Here is a 14,963-nt window from a genome sequence, read left to right as displayed (position 1 = left end):
TTTACTTAGTAAGAGAACTTCCGTTTTTTTTTCGATCCCGATCCACGATAACCTATGCACATCCTTCCGTATACTTTAAGTCATCTGTAGATTACTTCTTATACCTAATACAATGTAAATCCTATGTAAAATAGTTGTTATACTGCATTGTTTAGGGAATAATGACAAGAAAAAAAAGTCTGTACATGTCCGAACAACAAGTGCTGGAAGAGCACTTCCAGGTTTTCTCGATTCGCGGTTGGTTGATTTCGCGCATGTGGAACTTGTGGATAAGGAGGGCCGACTGTACTGGCTGGGTAGCCTCCAGCCCCTTGGCATGAACATTGAATTCTCCAACTTCCGGTAATTTCCTCCCCCTACCTTCCCCTATCCCAGTTTCACTCTGCCCCCTCCCCCAGCTGCCTACTACCTCCCTTATGGTTTCGCTTCCTTCTACTACCCATTGTGCTTTCCCCTTTTCCTTCTTCATCTTTCCTGCCTATCCCCTCCCTGCTTCCCCTCCCCCACCCCTTTATCTTTCCCCTTACTGGTTTTTCACCTGGAACCTGCCAGCCTTCTCCTTCCCACCCTCCCGCCACCTTCTTTATAGAGCCTCTGCCCCTTCCCTCTTCAGTCCTGATGAAGGGTTCCGTCCCGAAACGTTGACTGATCGTTTCCACGGATGCTGCCCGACCTGCTGAGTTCCTCCAGCGTGTTGTGAGTACTACTGTGTCCCATGCATCTTCCTCTACATTGATTAGACCTGATGTGGATTGGGAGACCGCCTTGCCCAGCATCTCCGCTCCATCGGCAAAAAGCGGTACTTCCCGGTGGCCAACCATTTCAATAGCTGTCCCCATTCACATTCCGTCATGTTGGTCTGTGCAATCCTCTTCTGCCATGATACGGCCACTCTCAGGGTGGGGGAACAACACCTCATATTTCATCTGGGTAGCCCCCAACCTGACGGCATGAACATCGATTATTCCAACTTCTGGCAATTTTTTCTCCTCCCTCTTTCCTCTTCACTATTTCCCCACTTTGGCCTCTTCTCTCTTCTCCTCACCTGCCTATCGCCTCCCTCGATGGCCATCCTCCTCCCCTTTCTCCCATGATCCACTCTACTCTCCTGGAAGATTCTTTCTTCCCCAGCCCTTAGCCTTTTACATTTATCACCCCCCAACTTCTTACTTCATTCCCCTACCCCATCCACCTAGCTTCACCTATTACCTTCTAGCTGTTCCTCCTTCCTCTCCCTTCACCTTCTTATTCTGGCATCATCCCCCTTCCTTTCCAGTCTTGACGAAGGGTCTCAGCCCGAAACATTAACTGTTTAATCATCTCCATAGATGCTGCCTGACCTGCTGAGTTCCTCTAGCATTTCGTGTGTGTGTTGCTCTGAATTTCCAGCATCTGCAGAATCTCTTGTGTAAATAACTAACTTTGCTTTTATCTTTGAAGTCATTATCAGTGTACTTACAATGTTGTTAATATTTATCTAGAATGATTTCCCACAAATGCATGGATAATTCAGAAAGATAATGTAATGAGAAGGTAAAAATTGTTCTTTCTTAATACTGTACATCTTTCAACCTTTCTGACAAGTTGCAAGATCTGAAATATTCTCCTTTGCATGTTTACATTAACCAATCCGGAATTGTTAACCCTCTGTTGTACTCCAAACTGCAAAACTGGACAAAGAGTCTCTGTTTTTGAAAAGACAAAAGAAAAAGTACATGAATCAAAATCAGAACCAGGTTTAATATCAATAGCATGTCATGAAATACATGATAAATTAATATAGAGGAAAAAAACTGAATTACATTATGTATATTAAATAGTTAAGTTAAATAAGCCGCAAAAAAAAACAGAAATTTAAAAAAATAATGGGGTAGTGTTCATGGGTTCAACGTCCATTTAGAAATTGGATGGCAGAGGGGAAGAAGCTGTTCCTGAATTGCTGTGTGTGTGCCTTCAGGCTTCTGTATCTCCTACCTGATGGTAACAGTGAGAAGAGGACATGTCCTGGGTGGTGAGGGTCCTTAATGATGGATGCTGCCTTCCTAAAGCTTTCTCTATAAACTTAATTGACTCGAATTTATATGCAGGAGATGGCACTATATTTTTAAGATTTACAGCATTGGGCTAAAAAGTTTTAAAACTTAATGTAGCCCTGGTTTATACTTCTGATAATTTTGTTGAACTAGTAGAATTGATGTTTTCCTTTGTTGTACTTTATTGCTGAAATATCATTGTTTTTATTTTTTTTATTATCCCTAAACCTTTTCATTTTTTAAAATTCTTTGGTTTACAAGTTATTTCAATACAAAGCAAAAAATGGAATATTGTTATCTAACTAATAATTACGATAATATCCTTATGCAGAGGGGCAAATCATGATCATGTTAGCAGTCTTCTCCCAACAGTCAGATGACTGAATAATATATGATCAAAGACCAGATCACCCACTCAATGGAGACCCTATATAATATCCATATAATACACTGCAATTACTCACTTCATCTGCTACAAAGCACAGCCCAAATGCAGTCCTGTCAGGACAGCAGGGAAATGGGAACATAACTCAACTTGGAAATAGACCACTGTTCCTAAATCCTATTCAGCAGCTTTATGCAAGTACCTTCCTTGGAAGAAAATAGCAGGTGGCTTGCATAAAACACTGGCCTTGGCAGTGTTGTCCATATCCCCCAAAAAGTTAAACATGAAATGAACTTCCTAGGATGCCCTCCTTGAAGAACTTCAAGTTTATGCAACATAGCTTTGTTTGTTTCCAATACCATTCATTTTTACCCTATCACTAAGTTAAAAGATCTATTGGCCTTTTTCCCTTTCCATAAAAAACCTCTGCTAATTCTTTTTTCCATTTCTGATTTTATTTTGAATTGCTCCCTTCTGCTTAAAGCATGACTAACTAGTATTTGTTTTATGTACATCTTACTATGTGATAGTACTCACACCAATCTGATTTATTGAGGTACAGCGCGGAATAGGCCCTTCTGGCCCTTTGAGCCACACCGCCCAGCAATACCACCCAATAATCCTAACCCAAACACAGGACAATTTACAATGACCAATTAACCTACCAACTGACGTGTCTTTGGATTGTGGGAGGAAACCGCAGTACCAGGAGGAAACTTGCAAGGTCACGGATCAAAACATGTAGAATCATATAAATTTATAGCACAGAAACTGGGCATTTGACCTGCTGCAAATAAGCAGTAATGAAAGTGAACAAAAAATCCATGTAGAAAAATTAAATGATAAAATTCTTAAATGTTTATGGTTCACACCAATTGGATATAGTCGCTAATATATATCAGTTCCCAGTTGAACAATCTTATCAGTCTGATTTTTCCACTATGTACTTCACCGTAGCCCCGCAACACAGTCTCTCAGTCACATACTCTCAGTTTCACTTCAATTCTTTTGCTTACACTGGGGGTTACTTACAGCAGCCAACTGATCTGCCAGTACATTCTGTGGAAATCAGAACACCAATGGGAAACCCATGTAGTCACAGGAAGAGTTTGCAAATACCACAGAAAGCATAAAGCCAGGATGGAACTAAGTCACTGGAGCTGTAAGGTAGCAGTATTTAATGCTGCACCACCATGCCTCCCTGGACACTGCCTATTCAGCTAATGTAAAAATCTATTTATGAATGTAATCAGAGATTTTGTTCTGCCACTCCTGCGGAGAAGTAATGCTAGTGAAGGAATAGTTGAGGAATTTCATAATCCAAAGGGTATTCACTGGGGTTATTAGAAAAAAACCACAAAGAAAAATATCCAGAACTCAATTATCTTGCAAGAACGTCAATCACTCTAATAGAGGCTGCAATGCCTTTCATTGGAACAAATCTTTCCTTTGAATTGATGACCCCAAATCAATTTGTATTAACATTTGAGATAATAGAAGTATTACATTTCCACATTTTTACAAAAGCTCTTTCATGTTTTACTTAAATTAATATATTAAATTTTATCCACTACATTGATAGGCATGATCAGATCCTCAACTGGATCATGAATTCTCTGAACTGCACCTCGAAACCATGCTGGTGGTAGACCTGAAGAGAGCTAAGGTACCGGTGACCCCTGTTTCCATCCAGGGGGTCAGTGTGGACATGGTGGAGGATTACAATTACCTGGGGATACGAATTGACAATAAACTGGACTGGTCTAAGAACACTGAGGCTGTCTACAAGAAGGGTCAGAGCCGTCTCTATTTCCTGAGGAGACTGAGGTCCTTTAACATCTGCCGGACGATGCTCAGGATGTTCTACGAGTCTGCGGTGGCCAGTGCTATCATGTTTGCTGTTGTGTGCTGGGGCAGCAGGCTGAGGGCAGCAGACACCAACAGAATCAACAAACTCATTCATACGGCCAGTGATGTTGTGGGGATGGAACTGGACTCTCTCACACTGGTGTCTGAAAAGAGGATGCTGTCTAAGTTGCATGCCATCTTGGTCAATGCCTCCCATTCACTACATAATGTACTAGGTGGGCACAGGAGTACATTTAGCCAGAGACTCATTCCTCCGAGATGCAGCACAGAGTGTCATAGGAAGTCATTCCTGCCTGTGGCCATCAAACTTTACAACTCCTCCCTGGGAGGGTCAGACACCCTGAGCCAATAGGCTGGTCCTGGACTTATTTCATAATTTACTGGCATAATTTACATATTACTATTTAATTATTTATGGTTTTATTACTATTTATTATTGTATGGCGCAACCGTAACGAAAACCAATTTCCCCGGGATCAATAAAGTATGACTATGACTATGACTGTGACTATAAGCAACATGTTAATGAATATTGTGCACTCTTAATGAATGATGACATCATCCCCAAATCCAGTATGGAGCTTTACCAAATATTACTGGTAAACATTAAACTAACAGAACATATACTCCATGTAGTCATTAATGAATACCATGAAACTTTTTACAATTATTACCAGCTCAAAAATACTTGAAGAATTCTGTCATACATTCTCTGACCAGAAATGGAACTACTGAACAACTGAAAATGTATGGGAGAATTTGAGAAAAGTTGTATCTTCATAAGGCAAATCATTCGCAAATGAGAAAGCTTAACAGTTGCATGTAGTACTAATCAGAATTCACCTCCAGGTGGTATATTCTACATTGACAGCAGTTTCCTAAATTAAATCATGAATGATTAAATATGTTGAATTATGCAAACAAGTAATGGAGCCAACTGGGAATTAAGGAAAGAAAGATGGTTAAAACTATTTAGTCTGAATATGTGATAATATAATAGGACCACAAGTTAAAAGTGCAACAACATACTTATTCTAGATATCATACAAAGCCCTTGCATTCGGAAAGGAATTAATTAACTGAAATTTGTGATAAAGCATTTCCTATAAGTTTCAATTTAAAAATTCAGATCGCATTCTAGAGCTCAAGAATTTTAGTCAAAATATGTACATAACTGTATACAATAGTACAATCAAATCTTAAAACAGGATAAAAATTGTATACAATATTGTAACAAATTTACCTTTCCATCTAGACACCAAGTGAAATATACAAGACATCCCTCTCTCTTTCTTTATCACTTGCACACACACTTTGTCTCTTACCCTCTCCATCTATCCTAGTTCCAACTGCCTTTTTTCTCTCTATCCCTAGTCTTGCTATATCTTCCATCAATCTTGTCCTTTCCCACAACCACCACTCAACTCCACTCACTTAGGCAGATGTCCAGTCAGCTAGGACTTCAATTGCCATTTATTGCCAACATTAGGCGTGGTTTGTTATGGGGGAAAATACATAAATCAAGGAAGAATATCTAAGGAGTCAACTGGATTATAAACTTGCAATTAGCCTTCAGTATTCTTTGTAAATTGCAAGTGGTAAATTTAAATTAAAAACACAGGCTGCTCCACAGACTAAGAGATCGCATATGCATGAGCCAAACGTTAAAACAATGGGAGTTGTATTAATTAGATTGCATCAAACCAGGCAACATGGCTAAATTATTTACACCATTGTGATTTCAGTGAAAGTATTTGCACCATTGTGACTAGCATCCAGACAGATGTTGTCACTTAGCAAATCAAATGTGATCACAGGTATTGGCAATCAATAGTTTTTGAGTACTTACCAAATTTGTGTATTCAGAGACAACATTAATTTTGGGTGCACAGCTCTCTGTTGTCAAAAGTGTTTAAATATTTGTGTTAATTAGTTAATCTCAAAGGTGTTTGGACCTTCAGAGGCATTTTACCCATTACAATGTACTTCCACTATGTATATCAAAAGAACCATTTGTCAACCCAAAGTATAGAAGTACACAATGTCATTGTAAGTATTGAAATCCCCTACTATAACCTTTGATCTTAAGGGTATAAAAATGTGAAGTGCCTTTGGAATCCTCCTTGTTGTGCCAGATAAAGACTTGTATATCACCAGCTTCAGTGTCTCTCCAGTGACTTTGATCACAGTCACAACGTTGGAGAGTTCATCCAGGAGATGTTCATGACCAACTGAGTCTTTAACAACACCACCCCACTGTGTCCATCGTGTCCTTCTCCTGCAGGGTCTGCAGGACATTCTGTGTTGACCTCTGCCTGATGGCATTGTGGTCAAATGTGTTGTTCTGGAATAACTTTTCCACAAAGGACAGGCAGTGCGGCAACGTCCAGCTAACTGGGGTATTGTACGGGAACGTGGCTAGACCCATCCTTCGCAATAATGTTGACAGGTAGAACCTGGGCATGTAGTGGCACTTGGTGCCCACATATTTGGGTTCCATACACAACCTGATGCAGCCACACATGAAGCTGGTCATCAGGATGAGGGCGACATTGGGAACATTTTTGCCACCATCGTCCAGGGACTTGTGCATGGTGACCCGTCTGGCCTGCTCTATCTTAGATCCCCAGATGAACCTGTATGTACCGCGGGTACACATAGGTTAGTAACTGGGGAAGAGGTCTGAAGTGAAGGGTGTTTTTTGCTGCCCTACTTAATCAGATCCTCCTTAAGGTCTGGTCTTCTTGAGACAAATTTTTGTCTGGGGCCAAGAGGAGAATGTTAGGGAGTGTTTTGGAGTCATGTAAATATAGCAGATATTAATTCGAACAAGAACCAGGCTTATTTACATTTACATTTCTTACTGTAAATGCCAATAAGTTCCAGAAGCTTGCAAACAGCCCTCAGTTTTTCTTTTGCAAATTGCAAACGGTAAACTGAAGTTAAAAGCACAGGCTGCTCCAACAACAACCTTGCACCCATCATCAGCAAACCCAAGCAATTGATTGTGGACTTCAGGAAGGGGAAAAAAAATCAGGAGAACACACACCAATCCTCATTGAGGGGTCAGCAGTGGAAAGGATGAGCAGCTTCAAGTTGCTGGACATCGACATCTCAGTGGATCTATCCTGGGTGTAACCCACTGATGCAATCATGAAGAAGGGATACCGGCAGCTATACTTCATTGGTAGTTTGAAGAGATATGGTATGTCACCAAAGACTCCACAAATTTCGACAGATTTACGATGGAGAGTCATTCTAACTGGCTGTTATGGAGGCTCCAATATACAGAGTCAGCCAGCTCCATCATAGGCACAACCTTTCCCACCATCAAGGACAGCTTCAGACATATTTTGAACAAGGTGGGACCCATCCATCGTGAAGCACCCTCACCATCCAGGACATGCCCTCTTCTCATTACTTCCATCAGGGAGGGGTTATAGAAGCCTGGAGACTACTATTCAGTGTCTTAGGATCGGCTTTTTCCCCTCCACCACTAGATTTGAACAATTCATGAACTCATGAACGCTTCCTCACTAATGCTCCTTTGCACTATTCAATTTTTGCAATTTACAGCTTTTTTTTACGTCTAGCACTGTAATGCTGTCACAAAAACAGCAAGTTTTCACAACACAAGTCAGTGATGATAAACCTCATTCTAATTTTTAAACCGTCTCATGTTAACTCAATCTAAAATCTGTGGATTAAAAACCAGTTGTTATCTAGCTAAATTAAACTTACAATCAAATAAACGTCATCAATATATATCAGCAGGACCAAGAAATCGATTGTGGACTTTAGGATGGGGAAGTCGGGAAAGAACACATCAGTCCTCATGGGGGGGGGGGGCGCGGGGGTCAGCAGTGGAAAGAGTGAGCAGCTTCAAGTTGCTGGATGTCAACATATCAGAGTGCCTATACTGGGCCCAATACAAAGAGAACACACCAGTGGCTCTGCTTCATTTGAGGTGTGAGGAGATTTCGTCTGTCACCAAACACTTTTACAAATTGCCCTGAAGGAGGCAATGGCAAACCATTTCTATACAAAAATTTGCCAAGAACAATCACGGTCATGGTAAGACCATGATCGCCCATGTCACACAACACGATACATAACAAACGAATTAATGAAAGGTATTTAATTTGTCACTGACAGCCTTTAAAACTTTGTTCCTAAACACAAAAGAATTTGACATTCTTGTGGAAGTTAAATTACATCAATATGTAATTGGCACTTCAGCTACTCCATTTTGCCAAAAGTTATCACTTATATCTTCATTTCTAAATTTCACACTAAGTAAACCTTTAGTAATTATACAAGAGAAGCCTGTCACAGAGAAGCACAATTTCTCCAATTAATTATAGTCTCTAACAGGAGTATTTTCATTTTCAAAAAAAAAATTACTTGGATAAATATTTGTGTACCCATACTTGTTAATTCTTTAATCAGACAGACACATTATTTCTACCTTCTCACTCATAATTGGATAAAAAAAATATATGCACAGTATATGATAAGACTGATATTTCACATGACAATGTTCTATTGGCATATTAATTCTTCCCATTTCTCCTTAATCCTCATTCAGGTTGTCTACATTGCAGGATGGCCCCTGGACATTTCTAGTTGTGTCTATCTTTCATACAAATGCAGCTGGCTGGTGGCGTAGTGGCATCAGCAGTGGACTTCGGGGTGAGAGGTCTGGAGTTCAAATCCAGCCAGCTCCCGTTAAGAGCTGGTGATCTCCTAAAGAAAATTCACCCAGCAGAAGGCAATGGCAAACCACTGCTGTAACTTGCCTAGTACGCAATTTCCCAATACGTCAGAGCGGCGTGGAAGGAAGTCATCTGCTACCTGGAAATAATTCCGGATGCGACCTACCTTACCTTGCTTGCTTAAATCATGATAAATGTTTAAAATAATACTTTTGTTTCCTAATATAGCAAATTGGCACTACAAGTAGTGCAACCGTCTCATAGGTCTAGTGAGTGAGGTTCAATTTTGACCTCCAGTACTGTCTGGATAAAGTTACACCTTCTCCCTGTGACCTATGTATTTCCCTGGATTCTCCAGCATTGTGAGTGCTTGCTGACTGGTAAATCAACTGGCTGCTTTAAACTGCCCCAAATGCAGGTGGTTGATCAGAGAATTTGCTCATTTCATATAAAGTAAGTTACTGCATATTTTATCTTCTTAAGCAATTGTTCATTTAAAAATAATTCATGGTCCAAAGATCAATTTGCAACAGCCCAAGCCTAAGTGTACAAATGGCACTCGGTATTCCTCATGTTTAAAACTGCCATTATGACTAACCTGGAAATAGGCTTCTCCTATTATGCTTTCTCAAACAGCCTAGATTTAAATCATTCCTGACATTCCCCGACATGCCGTCAGCAGCTTTAACCTAAATCTTGAGGAGTTCTGATCTTAAACTGCTCTAACTCTTCACATTTCCAACGTTATCCTCAAAACCCAACTGTTCAAGCTTACAATCTGCTACAAAGTTGACGTCACGTGTTTAATGTGGAACTACTCCATTGAAGATCCTCAGGATGCTTTACTCTCTTATTTGTGCAAATTATTTTTAATAGGTAGATATAGACAGAATGTTGAAACTCATTATCTAAAAACATGATCCATAACAAGTCACTAATAAAAACATTGATTTAGATAGTGGCTTACTACCATCAAGACTGGTTTAAGTCTACAACATAAAAATACCCAAGGGACAGCTAGGTAATCTGCAAGGAAAAAGGGAAAAATATTATGTTGATAGGGATCAAAGTAGAACATGACAATGTTAGTGTATAAGTTACACTGTAGACCAGTTGAGTCAAAGTACTAAATTTTACACTGTATATTTCATATAATTATAGCTCATAATATTTGTGATATTCTCCAGTTCTGTCCCTAAAATAGACAAAGAATGACAGGAGTAGGAGACGTACAAGATAGGAGCAGTTGACTTCAAAGGGCATCCCCTTATTCTGAAGGGAAACATCCTCTCAACCTTTAGAGCCATTTGTCTTTTAACAGATATTCTTCTTCTAAATTCCGAACAGTACTGGCCCAGCCTGTTAATCCTCACATGGCAACAACCTAAGCTGTAATCAACCAGTGAATATTCCTTGACCTGTTTCAAATAGAAATATAGTTTTCCTTAAGGAGATGAAACCTACCACCACTTCCTGAATAATGACTAGATCTGACAAAAGATCGACAACTCAAACATAATATATTCCTCTCTTTGCGGATGTTACCAGACCTGGTAAATAAACCCAGAAAGCACTGGAAAAACCCAGAAGGTCAGGCGGCATCAGTGGAAAGGGAAAGTCAAAATTACAATTCTGCAACCAAAATTGTATTCCAGCCTATGTGCAGTTGTGCAGGGTTGTATATGGCAATAATGCATGATTTCTGCATTATCTAAGTTCAAAGTAAATGTTATTATCAAAGTACATATATGTCACCATATACAACCCTGAGATTTATTTCCTCATGGGCATATTCAGCAAATCTATACAATAGTAACTATGATAGGATCAATGAAAGATCAACCAGAGTGCAGAGGGCAACAAACTGTTATGCCCCGTCCTCTATGCCACCTAGGTTATTAATGGAAAATATATCTCTCTATACTCTATTCATTCTCCCATCTGTGCAAACTTTATTCTTTCATTCTCCCAGACAAATGCCTAGCATCACTTTATGGGCATACAATCAATGTATATAAGCTACTTTTTGTGATTATAACTATTGTGTTATTAATAATGTCTTTTTTTATCATTGCGTTTTTGTGTGGATCCAGAGTATCTATTATTTCATTCTCCTTTACACGTGTGTACAGGAAATAACTTGAAACAATCTTCAAACTTGAGTATCATATGAATGAAATATAGAAAAGCAGAGAACCATGACATTAGCCCGAGAAATTCTAATTAGCACATCACCAACACCGTCTCTCTTCCGCCACTCCACTCCCTAACGGACCCTATTAAACACATCCTTTTCTAAATGGGTTCATCTACCTTTCCCTTAAACAAATTTGCATCAATTGCTTCAGCACTTTAAGCAACCTTTAATACTAGAGAGAACACACAGGTCTCGTTAACACTTAAAGTGGCTACAAGGTGCAGTTGTGTTTGTCCCAGTATAATCATATTGCAAGACAAACCTAGTTTGAAAGTCCTGGAAATTCACCAGATAATGCATCCCGACAAAGAAAACTCCACTGTATGTGTAAAATAACAGCAAGCAGGTGTCTCACCCCTTTTCACTCTCCACTTCCTCGGAGCTGAGGGAACCTTGTCCAGCTGCTCCAACATCTGCGCCGCCTTCGTCCGAGCTCCGTGCGCTCTTCTTCCTCTTCCTGGACACTGTGTGTGCGGGGCTGTTTCTCTTTTGGGGACTTCGGGCCGGCCCGGCCTGACCGAGTTCTCTGTATACTCGCTTCTCCAGGCGTGGCACGGTCTCCTTCAGGCTCTTTACCTCTCTCTTCAGCTCCTCCAGGCCGCGGATCAGCCCGTCCAACTTGTCCACGATGTCCGCCTGCCGCAGCCCCCTCGAGCAGCTGACCGCCTCGGCGGACACCCAGGCCCAGCTTCTGCCGCCTTCCCTTTCCCTCCTTCGGCGGTACCACGCCACCGCGGCCAGCGTCAAACCGGCCGCCCCGATCCCGGCTAACAGGCCCAGAACCACGGCCTTACCCTCGGCCGTCGGCGCCATTACGTTGAGCGGATCGGCGCTCGAATGCGAACGGCTGCCGCGAATTCAAGGCTAATGGACGGCCGTAGCGGCCGCCTCTCGGCTCTGTCGCTCCTCGCAACCTGATCGCTTACTTTTTACTCCGCTGTCATGTCGGGATCGGGATCCTCCCGCCTCAGATTCGCCCCGGGTGCGGATAACACACTCTCTTCTGATCCAGGACCTCAATCGAAGATTATTTGTTTAACCGCACGGAGGCAGACCATTCGGCCCAACTCATCCATGTTGATCGTAATGCCTTCCCGAGCTGGCCTGTGTTGGTCAGTATCTCTGTATCTAAATCTTTCCTATTCATCTAACTGTCTATCTGCCTTTTAACCATTGTAATTGTACCCACCTCTAACCTACTCTGACAGCTGGTTCCACATACCCACCCCCCTTATGTGGAAAAACTATCACATTTAAACCTGCGTCCTTTAGTTTTAGATAACTATACTATAGGGAAAAAAAGACTATGACCAACCACCTATCAATACCCTTTATAATTTTATAAGCCCTATAAGATCACCACACAGCCTTATATGCTCCAAAAAGTTTCCAGTCTGTCCTTAGAATTCAAGCCCTCCTGTTCGAATCCTCATGAATCTTTTCTGCACTCTTGCATCCTTCCCATAGCTGTATGACCAGAACTGTAGACAATGCTGCAAGTGTCATTTCACCAATGCCTTGTATACAGTATATGCAGCATGACGTCCTAACTCCTAAACTCCATGCTCTGACTGATGAAGGCAAGTGTCTCAAATGTCTTCTTCACCACCTTGTCTCCAGGTGATTCCACTTTCAGGGAACTACGTACAGTACTTATACTCCTAGTTCTCTCTGTTATACAATACTCTACTGTGGAAGTTTACTGCCACAATATTGTATTTCCTTACGATATGGATAAAAAGAGACAAGCTGTGTTATGTAATTTTGAGCATTTTGATTAATGCACAAACCATGATTATGCCTCATGTGTCGCTGCACCCCTGCAGCCGACTCTATATGAATGCTGTGCTTACACCAAACAGACGGTGGCCATGATTGCTCACAATTTTGTTGATGATGACTCGTCTGACAGTGTCTAGTTCAGTGGTCCCTCCAGTGATTATTTATGGATCAGTGCACTGCTAAACATGTGTTTCTGTTGCATCTCTGCTCTTCCCATGGCTGCAATGCCATTCTGAGTGACTTAGTCCAAGCTATGCCCATGATTGATGATGTATGCTAGCCACAAACTTCAGTGAATAGCCAGACCCATCTGTCCACAAATAGCAACCCAACAGTTCTTTTCGTTCTTTCATGATTTGGGGTGACCTTCCTGCATTTGTGCCCAACTATTTACTCTCAAGATCAGGGTCTTGAACCAAAGGAGAAGGGATAACTTCACTCATTATCACTCACCCCTTCATCACTGAATGTTTCCTCTTCAGCTCATTTTTCAGTATTTATTGCTTAATTATTTACTATTATTATTAAATATTTATTTTTGTATTTGTACAGTTTGTCTTTATTTTGCACATTGGTTGGTTGCCCGTCCTATTGGAGGACGGTCTTTCATTGATCTGATTGTGTTTCTTGTATTTACTGTGAATGCCTGCATAAAAATTAATCTCAAGGTTGTATATGGTGCCATATATGTATTTTGATAATAAATTTACTTTGAATGTTGCACTTTGAACATAATTTTCCTGTACTTTAAAATAAAGAAGTCGACTTATTTCAAATGCACATCCTGGCCTGCAACAAATTGACAGTGGTGTCAATACACGTGCTTATTTTTGCTCTCTTAAGCAATAAAGATCCCTCAACAGTCCATGTCATCCACTTTTGGTGAGTGGTAAATGTTATTCAAAAACCCTATTTCTATTCCATTAACTGATTCCACCATGTCTATTGCACCTCACCTAGATTGTTTCATACCTGTGCTCCTTTGCATCCTAAGCAAATAGGAGAACTACCTTTGCTAACAGATACTTTCTTAAAGAACGTGCACCCAGTTCCAGCTTTGGATTAGGGTACTCATGTGGTCCCCATAACATCCAATGCCAAGCCTCCTGTCTTTTCCACTTTTGTAACTTACAGCCTTCCAGTTGTTCTCCTGTTGAATCATCTAACTGTGCCCACATGATCTGGCCATGAGGAAGACAACACAACCATTCCTATCCCTGAATTACTCCCTGCTCCGCCTTTGAATAGTGTCATGAATGAAACTGCATCATGTTTTTAAGCGTCATCTCCACATTAATTGGTATTCTGCCAACTCTATTAAGTGTCAGGTTCATTACCTCAAAAACTTCTGTCTTAATCCTATCATTGCCAGCCTAGATACTGTATTAAATTTCACCACAGTGTCTCATATAAAATATCTCGAAAATGTACTGCTTGCCAATGCCTTTAACCTGACTGCAGCGGCCAAACCAAACCAAAACAATTGCTGCTGCCGGCCACCCTACAGATTATTGCTCCAAAAGTCGAGAATATGTATTTGATCCTTTATTAGCAATTAGCAAACATACAATCTTGAAGCAATGAAACTTAAGCATGCCCAAGTGTAAGCTAAGTGTAATTGGGTGGTCAGCAAAAGATATACCATCCATCACCGCCAAGCTACTACAAACTGTGACTTATTCCCTTTGCTTTTATCATACCCACATGACTGATTACCGTAATAAACACGTGGTACAGAATACAATGCAGCTAGAAAACAGACGCTTGGCTCCTAAACTGACCACATATTTGTCATAATAAGACCTAAGAACTCTGAAAATACTCTTCATGCTGGAAAGCATCTGTGCAGAAAGAGTTAACTGTTGATCTGTTTTGCCTACTGCCTCTACTGATTACACATGCCAAAACTGTGACTATCTAAAAATCTGCTGGACTGAAATATCTCCAAGGTTTTTACATTGTCCTTGTAAGAAACCTCACTC

At 40.7% G+C, this 14,963-nt stretch overlaps 1 protein-coding gene across 1 annotated transcript in view; it reads right to left on the bottom strand.

Annotated features, from left to right (window-relative positions):
- The window catches only part of LOC134342488 (regulator of microtubule dynamics protein 2), a 93,127-nt gene extending 81,082 nt beyond the window's left edge, over window positions 1–12,045 (bottom strand). Inside the window, exon 1 of the mRNA XM_063040686.1 lies at window positions 11,555–12,045. Within this exon, the coding sequence (XP_062896756.1) occupies window positions 11,555–12,012 (458 nt within the window). The 5' untranslated portion in view covers window positions 12,013–12,045. The remainder of the gene's footprint in view (window positions 1–11,554) is intronic.
- Window positions 12,046–14,963: the final 2,918 nt, after the last annotated feature.

Source organism: Mobula hypostoma, chromosome 2, assembly GCF_963921235.1.
Source record: "Mobula hypostoma chromosome 2, sMobHyp1.1, whole genome shotgun sequence".
NCBI lineage: Eukaryota > Metazoa > Chordata > Chondrichthyes > Myliobatiformes > Myliobatidae > Mobula > Mobula hypostoma.
The sequence above is the reverse complement of the archived record's forward strand: the minus strand, read 5'-3'. Positions and strand labels throughout refer to the sequence as shown.